The sequence below is a fragment of the Ochotona curzoniae genome, unplaced genomic scaffold (genome assembly GCF_017591425.1).
Source record: "Ochotona curzoniae isolate NIBS_2020 unplaced genomic scaffold, NIBS_Ocur_1.0 scaffold_4506, whole genome shotgun sequence".
Lineage (NCBI taxonomy): Eukaryota > Metazoa > Chordata > Mammalia > Lagomorpha > Ochotonidae > Ochotona > Ochotona curzoniae.
Genome location: NW_024467119.1, coordinates 55,067,906 through 55,090,275, shown reverse-complemented (window position 1 = coordinate 55,090,275; position 22,370 = coordinate 55,067,906). Strand labels below are relative to the sequence as shown.

Below are 22,370 nucleotides of genomic sequence, written 5' to 3'. Positions count from 1 at the left end.
AACCTGTGATTCTACCAGGGACATGGTAAGCAATTTAATCCATTATAGCTTAGGGTAAGTTAGCCACGGGGTTGGAGGGGAAGGAGAATCAAAACAAACAATAACAAAATAAAGATCCAAAAAATTAAAATGAATGTCCCATCTTCTTAAAATCCTAGCAAGGTTAGATTAACAGAGGTTTTACTTAGCTTTCAGTTTCCTGAAGAAAATTAAACATAATAACTTCCTAAATTTACAACTCAAAGACTTTTTTTGATTCAAGTTTAATTTTGTGGTACTCACACTTTAGGAGACTCAGAGGATCCAAGTTGCCAGTCTCTGGCTCTGGATGGCTGGGGATAATGTCACTGCACATAAACCCCACCATCTTATTTCCTCACATAGTGAGAATCATACTACACTAACAAGCAACTCCTGACAGCATCTTGGGAGTTTTCTGCCTATCAGTTAAGACTTACTTCCCGGTATCCATCCAGGGAGGGACAGAGGCGGAGGGACAAGCCATTCCAGAGTCTCACCCTCACACCAATGAGCTGTCTCGGGGCACAGGCTGCTGGGTGGTTTGCCCATGGGCAGACAAGCCACGGAAAGAGCACCCTGCGGTAAAGCAGATGCGAGGCACTGTGGTAAGGGAAAGTGAGCAGCTGTCCTTTGTTGGTAGTCAGGGATGAGGACTGTGACGCTGGCTTCCGTTGATCACCAGGCCACCATGTCAGCCACTGGCACTGGAGGCCTTGAGGACTATCCACCACTGGCTCCTGGATAAAGTGGGGCTGATGCTACCCGAGAAGTTGAGGCCAATGTTCAATCAGCTGGCAGGTCCCCAGAGAGTTTTCTTCTGAACCTCGATTACAGAATGGGGGTTGGCATGTGGACTGGTTCAGCACAGCTCACATTCTGCTGTTCTGATGGCTACAGGGTTTATTTGGTCAAGATACTCCCTAGCAATTATTACCCCAAATTGGAGTCTGTTTGCAGTTAATTTCCTGTGGGAGTAGTAAGAACCTCTCAGCTCTTTCACACGTGGAGATAATAACCAAGAACCAAACATGAAAGCAAATCAATAACAGAGTTCCTGAACACCTGAACAATCAAGATGTGGACACAACCACTGGGAACTATTTGATTATTCATAAGGCACTGCTAACTGCTATATTTTTGACAGCACCAAAAAAAAAAAAAAATACAAAAAACAAAAAAAACCTAACTATAACTATAAGCTACTGCTTGATCCAACAGAAAAATAAAATAAAGGAAAATTTTAACAATATTCTCTGAATATTCTCTGAATTAAGTTAACTTTGCATGTTAGTAGCACTTTTTTCTATCATTCATTCAGAATAAGTAATTGGTCATACATTAAAAAAACTATTTCCCAATTGCCTTCATTCATGACCACCTGGGTTCATTTCAATTTTACTAAACCAGAGAATGGTTTTAACAAGTGGCTAAGAAAATTCTTCTGTATTGTTACACCTCTAAATGGTTATATTTTGGGTCAGAAAACTGAGGCCTTTAAGCTGCGGTCTGTTGTAACTGCGGTTCTCAAACTTCATTACTGATATAAATCACACTAGGAGCTTGTTAAAAATACTGAAGTAACTTTAGTCTCAGTACCAACCTGAATAATTCAAATTATTTATCTATGGTTTAACTAAAAAATGAACACCATCAACAGCAGACGGGTCCTGTGCTTTAGTAGTTTGTACTGCAATGAGTATTTGTCCTGATTATTAAAAAAAATAATGATTCACAGCTTAGATTTTTCCACTGATAGGCTTAAAGGAAAGCTAATGAGATACATTGCAAGTAAGTCCACTCTCACATTAAGGAAAAACCACTTTCCATAGTCTCTCTTTTTATCGCTTGCTAAGATTTCATCAAAACTAACAGACTGAAACATGCTGTCCCTGTGGCAATCCTTACTAACACGTTCTCTTCAAATTCTTTACCAAAGTCATAAGCTTTGAAATCATACTGACAAGTTATTAACAGGAAATTTTACTAAACCAAACTACTTAAGCAAGTGTAGTAACATACATCAGGGGTTTTAAAATATTCTTATTGGTTGTTATTTTTTAAGTTGCCAATAACTTTGTAGCATTTATTCTGTCACTTTCCTAAATTTTTACTAATCATTGACCATAATGTGAATCAGTAGCTGCTTTCTGCAATTTACTCAGCTCTGCTACTATATATAGTCTTCCACAGGCAAAAGGGGGACAAAGAGCCTTCTGGTTTGGGGTAGTTTGTTAAAAGGGGTTTTAAGATTGAATGAAGAAATTTTTGACAGGTTTACAGATACACCAGCAAGTGCAAGAGCCTTTTTCATATCTAACATTTGGTTTCTACAAGACAAATTTAACCACAAGTTTCAATGTGGCATCTTCATCACATAATCATAATCCAAGTATTCACCATCACTATGAAAACATGTTTATTATGCAAGCATTTACACTCCCCCTCCCCAAACAAATGCATGAGGCTGGTTTCACTTCAGTTCAGCTAGGCACATACAAAAAACTACAATGAAATCATTATTTTAAACAATTTTATGTCTACATTTGAAGAAGCTCAAAAGTTTAACAGCTGTGAACAGAAAATATTTCTAAGTATATTTTTTAAAGCATACCAACAGTCATTTAGACAGTCAAATTTAACATAACTACTCTCTTTCAGAGGGAAAAACACTTTTCTAGAATCACAAAAATCAGACATAGCTTGGTACTTACCTGTTGTTACGGTTTCCTTAAGGTCAAGCTGAACCCGTTGCATTTGTGCAAACTGGTGCAAGGCTGACACAGGATTAATCTCTCCACGTTTGTACTTCATTATAAATTCCTTAGGTATTTTTTTTGGAGGAAGGACAGGATTTGAAATAGATGAGAGACCTTTGGAAAGCAAAGGTTCTGGAAAATTACCTAAAAATAAATGTTTATTTTGGTCAATTCAGTTTAAAGAAAAAAACCAGCAAAAGCATTAACTCTATCCCCTAATTGGAAGCTCACCCTATATGAATCTAGTCAGATGCATCTTTCAATCATTTCTGCTATATAGTTTTGAGACCCATAGCAAGAACAACTGCAAGTAAAAAAAATTACATTGCAAATAAGCGATATTATCGCACAATTACTGACATGAAAGTGGCATGAGATTCTGGTATCAAAGTCTTCAGAAGCTAAATCATTTTTACAGGTTAAGTCACTAGCCCAGAAATAAGAGACATTAGTTCTAGAATCATTTCAGTGACTTCCCCCCCCCCCCATTTCGGGGATTTTTGAGTGCTCTTCACACGGAAATTAACTTTTAGTTAAATTATTCTGCCACTGTTAACACTATGCTAGAACCCAGCAAAATCCAGGCCCCTTTCTGAAGTCGTCTTCCAATGAAACAGCTAAACTACTCTGGCAGTATGAAACTAGATTTTCTACCTTCACCTCGACCGAAACTGCCGTGATACACTTAAATAGGATGCTAAACTTGTAACTGCTGCTGAAGGGTTATACTACTGAAATAAAATGGGGAAAAAGGATGGGAGGAGAAAATGGGGAAAGAAGAATCCCTATGCCTATGAAACTAGATCACAGACAATAACAACAATGTTCATGACGAAGGCAGCAAAGGAACAGTGAACAGTGTGCCAGGAACAGTTAGGCAGACACAGAGTATCCGAGGCAGATCGGGGCCAGGTGGGACACAACCACTGGTGAATGCTTCCACGGCCTGACACCTGCCACGCCAAAGTCCGAGGCCCAACGGAGCTCACTCAGCACCCCGGGGCCCTCACATGCGCGGATCGCTACGACAAACGACAAACGAGACCGACCCGTCACTGGCGTAACCTTGGAGGCCATATTCGACAGGCTGTAGCTTTCCGTGGCCTGGCCTGCCGAAGTGGTGACCTTCTGGGTTGATGGCTGAACTGGCAGGTTCTTTTTCAGCATCTGAGCAAAGCTGGGGGCCCTGGAACTCTGAAACCAGTCACTTTTGGCAGACATTTTCTCACCTGCAAAGGATAACACCGACAATGAAAATAGTAAGTTAATTGAAAGTTTCCTGGGAAGGGGGTGAGGAAGGCCAAAAAGAAAAAAAGAAAAGCCACACACAGTCCCACAGATGGTGTGTCCTCTTGCCCTTCCTCTTACCGCAGCCCACGCGGTCTTTATCTGAGGACTGCTTCATGAGTTTTCACACAGAATTATCTACTGGATCCCTCCTCTAAAGTTCAGCCACAATGGCGGAAAGAGGCCTTCAAGTAGGCCTCACATTTCCCCCCCAGGGAATCAGGGAAAGACATGGCAAGGCAGAGGAGAGCTGGCCGGGTAAGACACGGAAAACGTGAACCTGTCCGAGCCCACCCACCGAGGCTGTCCTTTGTGCCTTCCCGACTGCACCCCGCGGCCAGCCGGCTGGCCAGGGGCAAGCCCAGCCGCAGGCCCGGCGCTCGACGGCTGCCGCCCGTCGCCACCGTTGCGTCCTCCTCCCGGCCTCAGCCTGCGCCTCACGTCTCTCGGCGCGAGGCCCACGCAGAGTCGCGTCTTTCAAACGCGGCCTCGGGCTGCCCCTGCTGTCAACGCGCCGCCCGCGTCGGCCTCGTCCAATCACCAACCGCCTCCGTGGCTCGCGCGCCCGCTGCCGCGCATGCGCCCGGCGCCCTGCGTGGTCGCCTAGGGGAGAGCCGCCGAATGTTCTACACGTTCGAGGCGCTGGTGAGGGCCGCCCTGTTCTCTGGGCTCTGGGGTTGGAGCCCACTGGCCTCCCGCTGTGGCGGAGCGATGGAGTAAAATCGTTCACTTCTGTGCCATGCAGGCCTGTGTCTCCTTGCAGGCCTCAGCACTGTGTGGATGGCGGTCTACACAGCAGTTAGCTGTGCAAGTGCCTGGAGGCTGCCCCAGGTGTCCTGTGTGATGGTGAATTCAAGGAAGCCCTGCAGGAGCCTGTGAGCCTTGGAAGTGAATGGCTGCAGTGTATCAGATGCAATGTGGGTAGTTTCAGCTCTTTGCTACCAAGTAATTGGAGGCCGCCCCGCTCCAAATATTAGCTAACAGAGCCGGTTTTCAACAGAACATCAGTCATCAGGTTTTGATTGCCACCAAAGAAGAAATCATGTAACTTAGTCGTATTGTTGTCACTAAATTTCAGCGTGTCTCTACTTTTTAGATAAAAAAGGTTTCTCACGAATTAAATTTCTTAAAAATTGATGACAATCTGCTTCACTGTAGCAAGAAGTGATATTTACCCACAAAAACATAGGCAAATTGGAGGAAAATATCCCATATCCTGTTAAAAATTTTAAAAAATTGAAGTGGCCTCTTCTGGGTCTCCCACATGGGTGCAGGGTCCCAAGGCTTTAAGCCATCCTTTCCTGCTTTCTGAGGACACAGCAGGGAGCTGGGTGAGAAGTACAGCAGCCAGGACCTGAACCAGCATGCAAGGTAAGAACTTTAGCCACTAGGCTACCGTGCCGGGCCCTCAATTTGATTTTCCATGAACTTTTCATCATACCCTCTTGTAAAAAGTCACCAGGTTGGAAACTAGGAGTCCAAGATCAAAACATGTATCAATTCATGACATCATCCGTTTTTCAAGTTCCTTCTGGCCTTTTCCATTATATTTGAGCCCCAGTTTACATGCTGTTTGGCACATGAAGACTGGAGTGATATGCTATATTTTGGGCCCTATGATTTTACTATGATTAAAATTTTCACGCAGCCACAGCCTGATATATTTCAGTTGTGATTTACCCATTTAGGCTCTGAGACAGAAGATCCATAATTTGTATACCAATTTCCAATGAATTATAAAAATAAAACCACAAAATAGTGTTGAGGGTATGTTAGTCATATAATATTTTGAGATTATACTAGATGCTATATAGTAGTTTTAGTAAACTGCCTCAGATGTAATACTGTATAAATACCACTATTAATAGCTGATTGCCTTGTGAAATATATCAAATTTTAAATGAAAATACATCACATTTTTTCTAAGTTTTTTTTTTTTTTAATTGGAAAGGCAGATTTAGAGAGATCTTCTGTCTGCTGGATTATTTCACAAGTGGCCACAATGGCCAGAGCTGAGCCAGTCTGAAGCCAGGAGCCAGGAGTTTCCTCCAGGTCTCCCAGGCCGGTGCAGGGCCCTAATTGGCTTTCTCATGCCATAAGTAGGGAGGGCAAGTGGAGTGGCTGGGAAACGAACTGGCACCCATGTGGATCCTGGCAGTTGCAAGGTGAAGATGTAATCATTGAGCCATCGTGCTGGGCCCAATACACCACATTTTAAACACTCACTTCCACTTATTTCTGAATACTGATGTAAATTTAACAAAATATTATGTGACCCAAACTTTACCATGCTGCCTGCAGTACATTTTGGCAATTGCTGAGTTACAGTATCTTCCGTTCACTGGTTCATTGGTCCAATGGCTGCTATGGCTGGGGCCAAATCAGGACAAAGCCGGGAGCTAGGAACTCCATCTGGTTCTCCTTTGTGGGGGCAGGGATCCAAACACTTGCACTATCTTCCACTGATTTCCGAGGCAAATTAGCAGGGAGGTGGATCACAACTGGAGCAACCATGCCTCCAAATGGCACCCATATGGAATGTTGGTGTCCCAGGCTGTGGGATATATGGTGGTTGCCACAACACTAGCCCTAGAATAACCTTTTAAACATCAAAAGTACGAGGGGGACTTTCAAAGGTTTGTAGAGCAATGACATTAAAAATACAAAGTTTATTTCTTATTATAAACCCCTATTAAGTTCAAAATACTTTTTGGATCAATGGTATAACACCCACTTAGTCCATCAATGAAGAAGTGAGTCTTAGGGAATTTATGTCAATGCTTCCTGCTCTTTTTTTTTTTTTAACATTAACTGATGCAATGGATTTCCTTTAAGTTTCTTTTTCTTTTTCTCTTTTTTTTTTTTTTTTTTTAAGATTTATTCTATTTATCCAAAAGGCAGAATCACAGAGAGAATAAGAAGTCTTCCATATACCGGTTTACTCCCCAAAGGGCCAAAATGGCCAGAGCTGGGCTGGTTTGAAGCCAGGCGCTTCTTTCAAGTCCCACACATGAGTGCAAGCGCCCAAGTACTTGGAGCCATCATTACTGCTTTCCCAGGCCATTATTAGGGAGCTGGATCAGAAGTGGAGTAGCTGGAACTCAAACTGGTGCCAATCCAAGATGCCTACTGTGTAGGCTGTGATTTTATTTGTTACACCACAGTCTATCCAAACCCTACTAATTTTAAAATCACAAAGCTAAAAAAAAAAGTCAGAAGGAGCAAAATCAGCACTGCATGGCAGATTCATGATTTCCCATCAAAACTCTAGTACAATTACCCTTGTTCTATAAAAGCACTGAGCCAGTACTGTCAATGTGAAGGATTCTGGTTTCCTGAGCGTTTTCCTGCTAAAGCTTTGCTGTCTTAAAATAGTCACTTAATAAGCTGATGTTTTTGTTTTCTGATCATCCAAAACAGTCAGGAAGCAAGATGCCTTGAGACTCTCTAAAAACTATTGTCATGATTATGTGGACTCCTCATTCAGTGTAACAATCTATCAAGGATTGTGGAAGATTTAAAATTTTACTTTAAAAGCTTTAACCTTAGCCTGCCCCAATTTCATGGATGCTGCCAGATGTAAGATGCTTTTGTCCGGGACAAAAGACTTGATGATGCACAGCTTGGGTATCAGCACATCTGTATGTCTTCTTGTCTCCAGCTCCCATGGAGGCAGCACATTTAGGGCCACTTACACATACACACACACAGAGGATTGTGTTACAGCAGAAATCTCAGTTTGGAGAATTCCATTATTTTTTTTAGTAAGCACATCACCCATGAATGTAAGAAAATCTCTTCTTTGCTCTAAGGCAGTGAACAAATTTCTTTTAAGATTGTTCACTACACAAATATTATTGAAAAAACATAATCCCAAACAAGGGACAGTGACTGTCTCTTTTGGAAGATGTAGAAAAGTGTGTGAGATGCATGGAGAAGCTCTTCCAGTAAAATATCTAATCCTTCTGAAGTTTCTGCTATGCCTCTCCCTGACTGTATCCTCTTGAACTAATTTTTCAAAATCACTTATTTTATATAATTTGTTTTAGAAAATATTTGATAGGTATAACAGGATAGGCATTCATAAAATTAAGCTATAAAAGGCGATAAAAATTCAAAAATAACAATAGACTGAAACCATTATTGTGACTTTATTACAATAGTTACAAACAATATTTTAGTGGTATGTGATATCACAATTGCTCAAACTATATACAAACATATTTATACAAGTCTAAAAAAACAACAGATCACATTATCAATAAAGTTCTCTTTCTAAAAGTTATGGCCAGTAACAAAAAAATTCACAGTAATTCTGCAAAATTTTAAAGATGCAGGAATCATATTGCACATAATACAATTATAAACCCTAATAAGCAAATTTATATATATTAATATAGCTTTCACAAAATTTACATTATCATGCAACACTTCACTGTACACAGAATGGTGGAACTAAAACATGTTAACTTACAGACATTTCTACCAGAGCCACAAAATTAGAAGTATTTTAAAGTTAAAATTATTATACTAAAAAACACATCCGTATAATAAAACTTAACGGACACAATCATCATAGGTTCACAGTTTTTTACTTTTTAGTGTTCTTCTTTGTCTTTTCCTTTCTTTTCCTTCTCATCCTGTAGTGCAGTACCAAGCTTTTTGATGAGAACCGATAGAACCTTGTCCAGTGGGTCCATGACTCCCCTCTGAAGCCATTTAGGAATAGTTGTTCTGGCATGATGAAAGCCCAATTTTTGAAGAATGTAATCAACGCCTACTGGATCAATTTTTCTTCCAGTCCAAGAAATAAGTCTGAAATAGCAATTATAACGAGTAATTACTCGATTATTTAATGCCCCAGCACTATCCTGATGGCAACTCTAAGAACATCACCTAAACTCCATAAAATATGCGTAGGTATATTTGAATTGTTTTTAGGAGGTGTATTTGAATAATTAAGCCTGTAACTCCTGGATTGTCTATAGTAATAGCATTCCAAAATAATAAAGATGCAGCTGTTAAATGTCCCTGAGAGCCTAGAGAGCAAGTGTCTATCAAATATCAATTCTAATTTCATTCCTGAAGATATTTGATTAATTTTCAAAAGTTTGAGTATATGGCAAAGTAGGGGGTGGGGGAGACATCAGGAGGCACTACAATTTACAGAGTGCCATGTGCCACACAAGGACACAGGGCTGAGGAACAGCTAGTAGGGAAACGCTTCTGGCCTTTCTGTCCCTGTATTTAGCAAAGTTAACAACAAAGTAGGTATGGTTCAAAACTCTCCTCCCTACTTTCTCTTGGGAACCACTCATTTTGGATTATTCCACCATGCTGTAAGCTTTTCAAGGGTACACATCAAAATTTTGTTATCAGTTTCATCAGTTCTAAATTGGCCATTTTAATTTTTAGTTGCTTTTTATCATTTAAATTGGTGTTAAACACAGGTGGGGGGTGTTAAGCACTGATATCCTTAAACTGAAATAGTTATAAGTATCTTGCATTAACTCCCACTCCCAACTGTTTATATGGGGCAGGATCATTCAGCTACTGTTACAACTGGGCTTGGAGCCAGAGTTTTACCCTGCTTTGCACCTCCATATCATGTTACTTAATTAAAAAAAAAGTTACTCTTGCTACTTTGCTAAAAGAAAAATAAATATAATTATTTTCAATATATATTTAAAACTAAATTCACTTTGTACTCAAATATTAAGGTGCTTTAAAAACTTAGTGTAAAATTGATTAATTTGGGTATGGTTCAAGTCCCAGCTGCTTCTCTGTGATCCAGCTCTCTGATAATGTCCCTGGAAAGCAGTGGAACATGGCCCAGGTACTGGGACCTTTGCCACTCAACCTGTATAGATTTCTGGGCTCCTGCCTTCAGTCTGGCCCAACCCCAGCTGGTTTCTCCTTTTCTGCCTCTCGGCTTTTCAAATAACCAAAATACTTCTTTTAAAGGTGAGTTTATTTTGGTATAAAAGTGTTTGTGATCCATGGATATGTAGGATCTTCAAAATCTCATAGAAAGATGTATCATAAAAACATAATACATGACTCGTGATGAGTTCCTACCACTCCAGTCTGAGTACTCTGACTGAAAGGTACTCTCTGATTTGTGAAAACAAAATAAAACAAAACAAAAAAAAAGCATGATACATGGATATCAACAATCCTCCATACCAAAATAAACTTATCCTTCAACTCAATTTTTTATATCTTTTTGAAGTACCTATGTGTGTATGTGTGTGTGTGTATGTGTGTATATGTTCACCCTATAAGATACTTAGTCACTATTATAATTATTTTCTTAGGAATATAAAACAAATTTTCAAATATTCTTCTGTTAATATCTCTTAAATATTTTAATATTGTTCCTGAATAATGGCACTGTTAACATTTCTCATACCGAAATGTTTTGTTGATTTGGTTACAAAAATTTTTACTACAAATTACTAACACACAAGTCATTTTTTTTCCCTTATTCCAGAGTCACTATATAATGGGTTGGGTTTTATTTTGGAATAATTTTATGGCATAAATATGTTAACTTCATCTAAATAAAATGAACTATTTTGCAGAACACTGAGCTGGAATATATAGAATTCTTTGAATATTGCTATTCTAGGCTTCATAATGTGATCAACAAAACATCTGTGAGTAAAGAATAGGATGTGTATGAGTATTAATCACAAACGAACAAAGCAAGTAAGCACTAGCTGTGGCAATCATGATAACTAGAATTAGAAGATATTTTTAACATTTTTTAATGAAAAGTTGACAATTGGGATCATGATTGTAACACCACAACTTGATAAGCAGTCTGAATCTGACAACACAAAATTTGGTATTTTTGTTATAAAATTTACACTGCTTAATATGTAGATGGAAGCAAACTGTGTGACTGTAGGTTCTATAACATTGTCCTAGCACACTCAGTGAGAAAATACAATGGTTCCATAATCGTGATGTATGACATCTACATTTTTTGCTGTAGGTACATCAAACATGTAAAAATAACATTATGGTGAGAAAGTGAAAAAATAATACCAACAGCAGAGCAGAAGTTACTTTTATTTGTTGTTTCTTCCAGAATAGAAACTCTCACAAAGCAAAAAAAAAAAAAAAAAAAAAAAAGCAGTCAGAAGCTTAGTTTTAAGTATCTAATTTTTAAAATATTTGACAACCATATTTAACCTGCACTATTTATAACCTGTTTCTCATAGTACCAATCCCTTATGATATGGGTAAAATATATGTACCCACTGCTTACCTAAGAGTGGGTTCTAGATGCCATGTGTTGCACATAAAATCTCTCCAGTCGACAGTAGTGTATGTGATAGCATCTTCTCTGTCTTTGTCAGAGGCATTATCATCATGTATAATAACTGGACTTTTCTGTCCTGGTCGAGTTGATAAAATACGAGTTGGAAATATAGCTGTAATGAAAATAAGAAATTGATATTATATACAATATTAATTGATTTCAAATCATCTTAAGAATACTCAGTTGGTTCCATCTTTCACTTTTATGATCTGGTCAAAGTCTCAATTACATTTCCAACAAGTAATAACTCAAAATAAGCCATGAATAAATACTAACTAGTGTTTACTGGAGAAAAACAACGTCAACACGAAAGATAAAGAATGTGGGGATCATATATTTGACTGTAGTACTTAAGAGCACTGAAACCATTTTATATTTCCTAAAAAATAACTGTAGGTAGATTCTTTCATACAATGTTTTGTAATTTTGTGCCTTTGTTTCTTTGTTGTTGTTCTTCAATTTCAATCATACACGTGTGTATGTGTACATAAATATATATGTGTGTATATATATAATTTATTCCAGAGGAAAAGAGAGGAAGCTTGCATCTGCTAATTCATTCCCAAATGCCGGCAATGGTCCACAGCTGGGTCCAGGGCCAGGAGTAAAATCCAGGTTTTCCACACAGACTGCAGGAACCGAATTACTGAAACCATCACCACAGCCTCCCAGGTTCTGCATTAGCAGGAGGCTAGTCATCTACTTAGGATCTAAGTACTCCCAATATCCACATTTTTTTCCCTCAAAGATTTATTTTTATTGAAAAGGTGAATATACAGAGAGAAGGAGAGCAGAAAGATCTTTCGTCTGCTGATTCACTCCCCACATGGGTGCAAAGGCTGGAGCTAAGCCGATCCAAAGCCAGGAGCCAGGAGCTTCTTCTGGGTCTCCAACGTGAGTGCAAGGCTTTGGACTGTGCACGACTGCTTTCCCAGGACACAGGAGGGGAGCTGAATGGGAAGGAGGGCTGCCAGGACACAAGCCAGCACCCATATGTGATCCTCGTGGATGCAAGGTGAGGACTTTAGCCACTAGGCTACCACGTTGGGCCCCCAATGTCCACATCTTAATTGCAGGCTAAACATCTGCTCTTGGATGACTTTTAAAAGGAATTTGATACATAACTCAAATATGATACAATTCATACATTTGAATGCCTTTTATGTTAATAGTGAAGCAAATATATTTTAAAAATGAGGTACCTACTTAATTTCATTGAAAAAGCAGATTTATAAAGAGAAGGAGAGACAAAGATATTCCATCTGCTTATTCATTCCCTAAAGGGCCACAATGGTTGGAGCTGAGCTGATCCCAAGCCAGGAGCGTCTTCCAGATCTCCCACATGGGTGTAGGGTACCAAAGTGTTGGGGCATCCTCCACTGCTTTCCAGTGCCACAAGCAGGGAGCTTGATGGAAAGTGGAACAACAAGGACATGGACCAGTACATGAGCCCATAAGTGATCTTAATGCTTTCAAGGGGAAGAATTAGCCTATTGAGCCATTGTGTTGGGCCTGATTATGGTTGTTTTTGTTTTGTTTTTTAAAGATGAGCCTCTTTGGGTCCAGTGCTGTAGCCTAGTGGCTAAAGGCCTCACCTTGCATATACCAGGATCCCATATAGGTACTGATTCATGTCCCAGTTGCTCTGCTTCCCATCCAGCTCCTGCCTGTGGCCTGGGAAAGCAGTTGGGGGTGGCCCAAAGCCTTGGGACCCTTGTGGGAGACCCATAAGAAGCTCCTGGCTTCATATTGGCTTAGTTCCATCCTTTGTGGAGTGAACCAGTGGGCAAAAGATATTTCTGTATCTCCTCCTCTCTGTATATCTGTTTTTACAATAAGAATGAACAAATTCTTTAAATAATGAGTTTGTTTAAATTGGCTCACACATAATTTAATTTGCAGCTTCCATTTTTTAAAAACTTACTTGGGAATAAGCCTAGGTGTGAAGGTGTAGTCACGCTATGTAAGAACATGGATGCCTTCAGTCACTGTGTTTTAACTCTCCCTGGGTAGAGTGCTAATTTGTCTTGCCAATGTATCATTGTTAATGCTGGTGTAGGGTTAAATACTAAGATTTTTCTTAGGGATGCCTATGCTTATTTTGGCCAAAACAAATTGTTTCTAGTTCGTAATAATGACATACCTATAGGTATTACAATGTCTTTATTATTAAAATCTCCATAGACAAAAACACTTTGATAATATTACGAATCCACTCCTTGTCCAATTAAAATAATATGAGAGTTTATTGGAAAAGCTTTCTTATAAACACACATAGTTCAACACAAAGGTTTCATGTCATACCTACAATAAATAAATATGCCAGACTTTCAAACTAAGATACATCAGAAAACAAATCTGAACATCACTGGTTTATTTAAAATGTATTTTTCTACATTTAGTTTAACTTTTAAGGCAGAGGGCAAAAATAAAAGTATTCCAGTGTCTGACACGTTGGTGCTATTTGTGAAGACTGTATCTACTTACAATGTAGAATCACTTAGTATATAATACTGCCTATTAATGTTTTTAGTCATTTTGATTTGACATTTCAAGTCTGGAATGACATGTTTTCCCAGCCATTGTTACTGATTACATTCTCAGACTAAATTTTTTGGCATATCCTGAGTTGACAGAACAACTCAACCTATGCTATGCTACCTGTGCACTATTTCAACATGGGTTCTGGCTAATCTTTTATTTTTAAAATACCTGCAAGAAAAATTTTTATTTTTTTATGAAATCAATATTTATAATGTCACTTGAACAAATTACATTTTCACAAGCTCTTTTTAAAGAATTACATGTGTTGCCTGAACACTGCATTTTCACGTTTAAACAAATGTGTTAGTTATGAAATCCAGGCCCCTAAACAATGGCTTGAACGCAGTAGCTGGATACCACCAGCAGGTGGTCCCAGCCACTTCACCTCCCTCCCTTGGCTTAAAGTGTCCGTGTACTGCCTTTTAATAGCACTACACTACATGAAATTCATTAGATTGAGAGGGTGCTACTGGCAACTCTAAAATATTCTAATCACTGGACTCCTGAAGCCATTTACTTCTCCAAAAGGTGACACCTTGATGCCTGGACTGTCCTCAGGGTTTTGTTTAGGTGACTTCCAGGTGCAGGCAGGGAGACTCCAAGCTAAGGGCAGAAGTAACTGTAACAGGCATGTAGTCATCATCAGACTGACTGAGCCCATTTGCCCATCCTAACAAACTGCTAAGTATGACACAGCTGATCAACCATAAACTTGAGTAAGTGCTGGATGCTGCCCATCACAACCCATCATTAATTTCTAAGAATATTCATTCTATACACCTCAGGGAGCCTGGGAACTAAGTAATAGCTATCCAATTCCTTGCTCTGTACATTGCAAATAAAACCTGTTTTCTTTCACCACCCATAGCAGTTACTGGCTTTCTGTTTGTGAAGGAAGCTAATCCAGTTAGGGTTCTATAGCAACTACTCCAACTAGTTTGGGAGGCTTGTTCTGCAGCAAACATGCAAGGAATAGTTACTGAATTAATAAGATCCAAAGTTATCATTGCTATTAATGTTGGGTCAGAGAATTTTCCATATTACTATATTTCAAAGTACCTAATTCTTTTAAATAGGTATGAAATAATATAATATATAATTAATTCCAGATAGAAGGGTTATCATTTTTTAATGGATAAACATTTATGATTCTATTGAGTAAACTAATATTAGCTAGCTCATGAAAACAAAAAACCACCAATGATATTTAAATAATTTACCAGTGTTCTCTGCAAGGGTCACCACTGGGTACAGCTGTCATCTGTGATGCCAGCATCCAATATGGGTGCCAGTTTGTGTCCCAGTGGTTTCATTTTTGATCCAGCTCTCTGCAGATAGCCTGGCAGATATAGCATTGGCTGGGCCAAGTGTTTGGGCCCTGATTACTACCCATATGGGAAGCTTAGAGGAAGCTTCTAGCTTTGGCCTGGTGCAGCATTGGCCATTAATGCCATTTGGGGAGTAAACCAGTGGATGGAAGACTCTTCTATATCTTCTTCATTCTCAATAGCTCTTTCAAATGAATAAATAAATCTTTTAAGTAAAGCTTTTTATATTCCAAATACATTTATCTTTTTTATTTAATTCAGTTTCCCCAATTAGGGCTATTAAAAGTCCATGAAAAAACACAATTCAAAGGTAACGTGAGCTTCCCATGAACTTTTGGAATTCTCCTCTGACAAAACATGCTACTTTTTTTTTTTAAACATAATTGTTTCTTTAGTCATTTCACTTAAACATGCAGTATTTCCTCACATTTTCCTATTTAGCAAAATCTCCTATAAGGTCTAATTGAAGATATCCATGACATAATGTATAGTAAAATACTAGTAGAAGTAAAAACATCAGGAAGTGTGAAGTATGATAGAAATAAAGTGCCATATATCCAATAGATTTTCAGGAGGTTTGTCACATAGTATGCTTAATGCTTTTTACACATACTAGCAACTCATGGAAGAAAGAGTATTTTACATTCATTTTATCATTAGACTATAAAAATCCATAAATGACACATTTCCTGCAACTTGAATGGAAAAATATAGCACATACCTTTTTCTTTTTCTTTCAGATAAGCTGACACTAGATCATGTAGAAACATGATGAGCTCAGCATCCATGGTCACACAAATGTGGTCAGTGAACTCTGTTACCACACTGCATTCCACCTTTGGCTTCAGGTTGACATCTGCAATGATTAAGCTCTTTTACATGAAGTATTTACTGCTAAGATGAATATTCTTCTCATTAATAAGATTTACAAAGGTCAGTGCAGATGTATCCACTTGAAATGTAATTATGGAGTGTGCTTTGTAGGATGACAGTTTATACTAACTAGCATATGCCATTTAGTCCTTATACTAGTACTAAAGATGAAGATCAATTAACATCCCCCATTTTACTTGTTAGAAAGAAGAACAGTTACTTTGTCAAAAGTCAGATAAATAGAAAAATTAATTTCACTTTGAAAATAAATTTCATTTGGAGATGTTAGTATTACAAAAATAACTGAGAAGACATCAGTATTGGAGTATTGTTTAGTGATTGTTTAGAGTATTGTTTAGATTGTTTAGTATTGTTTAGAGTATTGTTAAGTGATTGGGGAAACTAGATTGTTTTTCCACATACCCTGTAATGAAGGTTCCTGTGGTTCTTGAACATGAATAGATTTAAAGTCAAGCTGCATCCTTGGTAATGCAAAGATAGTCTCTGTTTCATGGTTATAGCTGGAACCTCCTCGGAATCCACTCAACAAACTGGAATTCTTCACAGTAGTGCTATTTTCCGTGTTATTAGCATCAACATTACGAAGTAAATTTAGTTCTACAGTCATAAAAAAAAAAGGCAGCATTAGCCAAATGAAACCAACAGGTACTGGTGAGCCTACTGCCTTCCATGCATTATGACACACAGAACTTTAATCATTTCAGAAGCTGGAAAACATTTTTAGAAGCACAGCTGAAAGTATAGGTATAGGGACCAGCGTGGTGCCCTAGTGGCTAAATCCTTGCCTTGTATGTACCAGGGTCACCTATGTACACCAGTTGATGTTCTGGCTGCTCCATTTCCCATCCAGCTTCCTGCTTGTGGCCTGGGAAAGCAGTCGAGGATGGCCCAAAACCTTGGGACACTGCATCCAGGTGGGAGACCCGAAAGAAGCTCCTGTCTCCTGGCTTCAGATCCGTTCAGCTCTGGCTGTAACGGACACTGGGGAGGAACAAGTGGATGGAAGATCTTTCTGTCTCTCTTTCTGCCTATAACTCTTCCTTTCCAATAACAAAAAAAAATCCGTATAAAAACCCAATTAAAAAAATCCTTATATAAGAAAATATAGGTATAGATATCACAGTTCTCAAAATGAAAACTTTGTAATATGGTTTTAGATAAACGCAATACATTTTGGTTTTGAGTTCTCATACTTTAAAATGAATATTATTTTTTAGTGAATTCATGTCTGATTTTCATTAAGCCCAAGGGTTTCCAAAGATTGAACATTTACCCTGAAAGAATGTAGAATTAAATATGATCATGATCTTGAAATCAAGGATTACTCATTTTCCCAAACAGATGTGCTATGAGTACACTATCAGTGTCTTATGAAAATTTTTATTTTTCTATTTACCCTAGTACTATTTAACCCATTTACCTATTAAGTAGTCACTTTGGAACATGCTACTTTAAGAAACGCTCCTTAAATCTGTATTTGGAAAGTAAAATAGTTAAAATAGGCATAATCTAATTTACTTTCTAATTCTCTTTTCTTCTCCAGTATTAATGTCAGCTGTTGCCTATCCTGTGATAATTTTTTCTCATAGGGTTCAAGTTACTTTGTTTTCCATTGAAATATGGACACATTTAAGTTTAAGGAAATCAAGCATCCACCTAGTCAGCTTTCTAATACACATGAGATGATTGACCTCAGAATGACCACAAAGTGTCACCATGACCACACTTGCACAAGTCTGATGTATATGATCAAAAGAAACGAAACTCATCCCAGTATTCTCTTTATGCTTCTCTAAACCCTGTGTCTGACACATTGTTATTTATTTGTATGACAACTTTTCCAAATCTTCAATTGTAAGTAAGCATACTGTAAAAATATTTTAGCAATATTATTTTCCAAATAATTTCTAGTTTTTCCAGTATAATAAACAATATATTTAATGCCAATTTTATTTTAAATAAATTAAATTTCATCTAAAATAATTTGAGTCTATGAGATATTGCACTGTCTCATGTACCAAATAAGCACTACTTGAATTAGCAGGAATAAGATGAAACTTGTTTAAAGTGTACCTGCACTTAAAATCTAAACAGTCAGCAGAACCTAAACACAGCAAAGTAAATGCTCCAAAGACTCAAAATTTTCACCTTCATTCCTTGTGGCTGTAACATAATTGAACCATTCTTTCACACTTGCCACTCCATGGGGAGGATTTTCATGGCGACGCCGTGTTATCTTGGTTATCGTTGCCATAGGACTTTCTAAAGCACCACATGGCTTGGTAACCATGGTATTGTGACCAAGATGAAAATCCAGTGTTTGTACAATATAGGTGGAATGATCGCTAGAACCTAGAGCACAGAAAAACAATTCTTTTTTAAAGTAACAAACTATATCTAGATCAAATAAAAGAGCTGTTGATTCATAATTATATTTAGCTAAGTCATATGTAGATAAGGAAAAGTGAAAAGTGAATGAATAGAGGTAGATCCCAGAAATACTTTAAGTAAAAATATGAGAAGAATTATGTTATTTATAATCATATCACAAGATAGAATAAAGTAAAAGCTGGAAATCTGTCAATGTACCATCTTCCCAGATTTTTTGAGCTTCAGTCCAAAAAGCAATATTTGGTTCCTCCAAATGAAAAAGGGCCCAGGATTTGGAACGGAAATTTGGACCATGAAAACAAGCCAGTGTCATATGATTTCCATGTAAGCTCATTGATCCTCCAAACTGCATTCCATCTTCAGGTAAAGGAATCTGAAATAAGGATATGTGGCATCCTGATACCACCTTTAAAACTCCAGGCCAGTGTCGATGGTGAGCTGCATCAAGCACTGCAAGGAAAAGACAAAATCGCCATTTGTTTTTATCCTTCTGTGAGCTTTGTGAACTAAGTTAAAAAAGTATGAAGGCAGCAGGGTCTACTTCCTACAAGTGAGTCAGAGATTAAAATAATGCACTATACCTGGCTTACCTGAAACAATAGCTAATAAAAAGTTTGGAAAATGTTGCTGCATGAGGATAAGATCTAAGGAACAGTGATAACTTATTATTAAACAATAATTACAGCTGCCACTTCTGTAATGGTTAAAGATTCACAAAAAAATGCTTATGTGAAATTTTACACAAATCCCATGGTAACTCAATTCCATGAATCTATTATTTACCTTAACTCTCTGACATAGAGCAGAACAGAGGAGTTAAGACCTAGATCCCATTATTTTTAAGTAATATTTTTTGGTTTTCTTCCTTCTGCTACCCACAAAGAGAAGTCAGAAGGCCAGCAGCATCAGCATCACCTAGGACTGTGTCAGAATCACATACGCTCAAGTCCACCCCACACTTCACACTTAAGGAACCATAGTCTGCATTTCAATAAGATCTCCAGATGTTTCAAATGTTTTAGAAGCATTCATCAAACATGTAATTCACATTTACAGTTTTTATTCATTCTAATAAAGTCCTGATTTTCTCATATCAAATACATCCAATGATCATGCATGTTTATTTTTAAATCTAAAACAACTATGTAAACGTGTGTGTGTATGTGTGTGTGTGCGTGTGTGTGTGTGTGTGATGATGATGACTTTTCTGAACAACCAAAGTGAGGTGTTTTGTGGAATATCTATTAATTTGTATATGCTCATTAACAATTCTAGCTTAAAGGAAATACAGGAGCTTGAGAAAGTAGGTAAGTGACACAATAATGCAACTAGAAAAAAATCTGGACATTCTGCAGGACAACTGGCCAGGTCTTTTCAACAAGTCAGATCATCTAAAAAGACTTCAAAAATTTTGCAGGAAAATGGAATTAAAAGGTTATTTCAATGAAGAAAAAAAATAAAATTCAGATAGTTTTCTTGTAATATATTTCATGAACTTTGTGAAGACCATACAAAAATAACTACATTGAAAGAGTAAAAGAACAGAAAAACATCTTGTGTTGAAAACACCTGTATTGGTTTGGTTTGGATAACCACTTTGATTCATCTTTTCATCATTCTTATTGTATGGTCATCATCCCATGGACAGTTAACAATGGAAGTAAGGAAGCCATTGCAGTAGCTGCCATTAATAATATAGCTATATTATTACTGTAAGGAGGTTACTATCAGAGTCCAGGCAAAACATGGTGGTAGTTTTACCTAGGGTACTAGAGGTATTACTTTTTACAAACCAATTGTAAAGTATACCGTAGGCCAATTATGGACACCTGAGTATGCTCTGAAGCTAGACGAAATAAAAAATTAGCAAAATGGAAAATTAGAGACTATTGGCAGGAAAGGGGTAATATTTTGAGATATATATGTATTTACATGCTCACAAATACACAAAAAACCTGGGATTGTACATTTTAAAACATCCACAGTGACGATTTCTGGATGAAAAGTGATATTTTAAGTTTTTGTTTGCTAGTGTTTTCTAGCTTGTACTCACTATGTACATATTTCATATGTGAATATTGTTACTAAAAGCTATGCAACCACTTCTCCCCATTTTGACTTCTGTCACTCCAGTTAAATCCACCAACCTGTCTTGCCTGGTTTTTTGTAGTGGCCTCCTTTCAATAGTATTGTAACTGCATATTTAACAATGGTAATAGTAGTTACTTCAATGGCTTCAGCACTTCACTTTTTCATCATCCACAGTGTGTTATACACAATAGTCACAGAGATGTTTTAAAAGGAATATTTCATGAAAAGGTAAATAAAAATTGTATCTAGCCAAAACTTCTCGAAATCTGTCCATTGCATTAACCACCCTCTCTGTTGCCTATGTCTTAGAGCTGACTTCCAACATTTGCCTTCTTGCCCTTTTGGCTGAAGCCGTAGTGAATACTGTAACAATCCTCAAACAAGCCAAATAGGTTCTTACTGTAAGAACGTTGTATTCCTCAGTGTCCCCTCCATGCCCTCCTCCTACCCCCTCTAGCCTGGAACTCTTTTTTTCCGCCAAATCTTAGCCTAATTATTTTACTCTTTTACATTTCTACTAAAATGTTATTCCTAAAAATGGTTCTCTGCTCACTCTTTCTCAAGTAGCTTTTTTGTTTTTAACCATCCTTCCCTTCCTTTGTTCCTTTCCTCAGAACATCTCTCTACCTGAAATCATCATATATATATGCTTATGCAGGCAATTAAAATCAGTCTCCTCAGTTAGAATTTAAGCTTCAAGAGCGTAGGAACTTTTTCACCAATTGATTTCTCATGCCTAGAATAGTGCCTTAAGCAAATGATTACATCTTAGTACTCAATTAGTGAAAATAATCTGCCCAATAAAAGCCAATAAATATAAATTTAGAGATTCTGACTTCAAAGTCTATGCAATTAAGCAGAACACAATACTGTTGTAAACAGCTCTCATGGCCATGGAGTGGACATGGCTGCAGGGGAGCTGTGGCACAGAGTGGAGGCAATAAATGACAACTTCCCCAGTGATGACCTTTGCTGAGTGAATCAGACATGCAACATACAGACCTAAGCCTTGTGAGTATGACATACTATATTAATCTGTAAATTAAAAATACAATGAGCTTACTGAAATATAAGGCAAATATAAAGGCTCAATTCTTTTTCTTACATTGTTCTTGTGAATTTCTCTCCAGGTTGTTTGTCATTGTCTTTGGTGGCAGATAGGGAACTGGTCCCCACGTAGACAGAGCTCGTTTGCTGGTATCAAACTGTTGGGTGAAAAATTCCTGGAGCTTCATTCCTATTTTTATCAGATCTGGTGTGGTGGATCTTGATATCATTACTTGGAAAATATCCCACTTCAAATCTCCATGGACAAAAATCTCACTGCAGTATAAAATAAAATTCCATCACACATCTTACAGAAAAGACCGAAGAAAAAAAATTCTCTTCCCCGTCCAACTTTTTCATTCATATAAATTTTAATTTTAAGAAAATGACTACTTATATTTTCTCATTAGATGATAGAAAATATCTTAAGAGGAGTCATGTGAAGTGTTCAAAGTAACACCTTAACAAATACCTCTTATCAGTTATGCTTGATTCCAGTGTATTATACAGGTTTACTTTCCATTCATCCTGAAGCTTAAGATCAGCATTACTGAAGATACCCATGAGGATACTTGAGCCCATGTAATCAACACGAGCCTCAGTAGAGCCCATAGTAATCTGGATTTTGTGACTGGGTTGCTGATTTGGGTGTTCGGAAATATGTGCTAAAACAAAAACAGT

At 37.8% G+C, this 22,370-nt stretch overlaps 2 protein-coding genes and 1 non-coding gene across 6 annotated transcripts in view; 1 reads left to right on the top strand and 2 right to left on the bottom strand.

Annotated features, from left to right (window-relative positions):
• Window positions 1-4,069, bottom strand: part of ADAD1 (adenosine deaminase domain containing 1) — a 53,966-nt gene extending 49,897 nt beyond the window's left edge. For both annotated transcript variants that reach the window (XM_040967100.1, XM_040967101.1), the window contains exons 1-2: window positions 3,827-4,069; window positions 2,733-2,921 (exon numbers count right to left, since the gene is read on the bottom strand). In XM_040967100.1, the coding sequence (XP_040823034.1) occupies window positions 2,733-2,921; window positions 3,827-3,998 (361 nt within the window). In that variant the 5' untranslated portion in view covers window positions 3,999-4,069. The remainder of the gene's footprint in view (window positions 1-2,732; window positions 2,922-3,826) is intronic.
• Window positions 4,070-8,198: 4,129 nt separating this feature from the next.
• KIAA1109 (KIAA1109 ortholog) overlaps window positions 8,199-22,370 on the bottom strand; it is a 182,002-nt gene continuing 167,830 nt past the window's right edge. For all 3 annotated transcript variants that reach the window (XM_040967356.1, XM_040967357.1, XM_040967358.1), the window contains 8 exons: window positions 22,162-22,354; window positions 21,748-21,965; window positions 18,750-19,001; window positions 18,309-18,512; window positions 16,563-16,757; window positions 15,988-16,122; window positions 11,341-11,506; window positions 8,199-8,879 (listed from right to left, as the gene is read on the bottom strand). In XM_040967356.1, coding sequence (XP_040823290.1) covers window positions 8,663-8,879; window positions 11,341-11,506; window positions 15,988-16,122; window positions 16,563-16,757; window positions 18,309-18,512; window positions 18,750-19,001; window positions 21,748-21,965; window positions 22,162-22,354 — 1,580 coding nt within the window. In that variant the 3' untranslated portion in view covers window positions 8,199-8,662. The remainder of the gene's footprint in view (window positions 8,880-11,340; window positions 11,507-15,987; window positions 16,123-16,562; window positions 16,758-18,308; window positions 18,513-18,749; window positions 19,002-21,747; window positions 21,966-22,161; window positions 22,355-22,370) is intronic.
• On the top strand, window positions 10,121-10,186 carry LOC121147631. Its single transcript, XR_005882446.1, has one exon. It is a non-coding gene; the product is annotated as a small nucleolar RNA SNORD31 (small nucleolar RNA).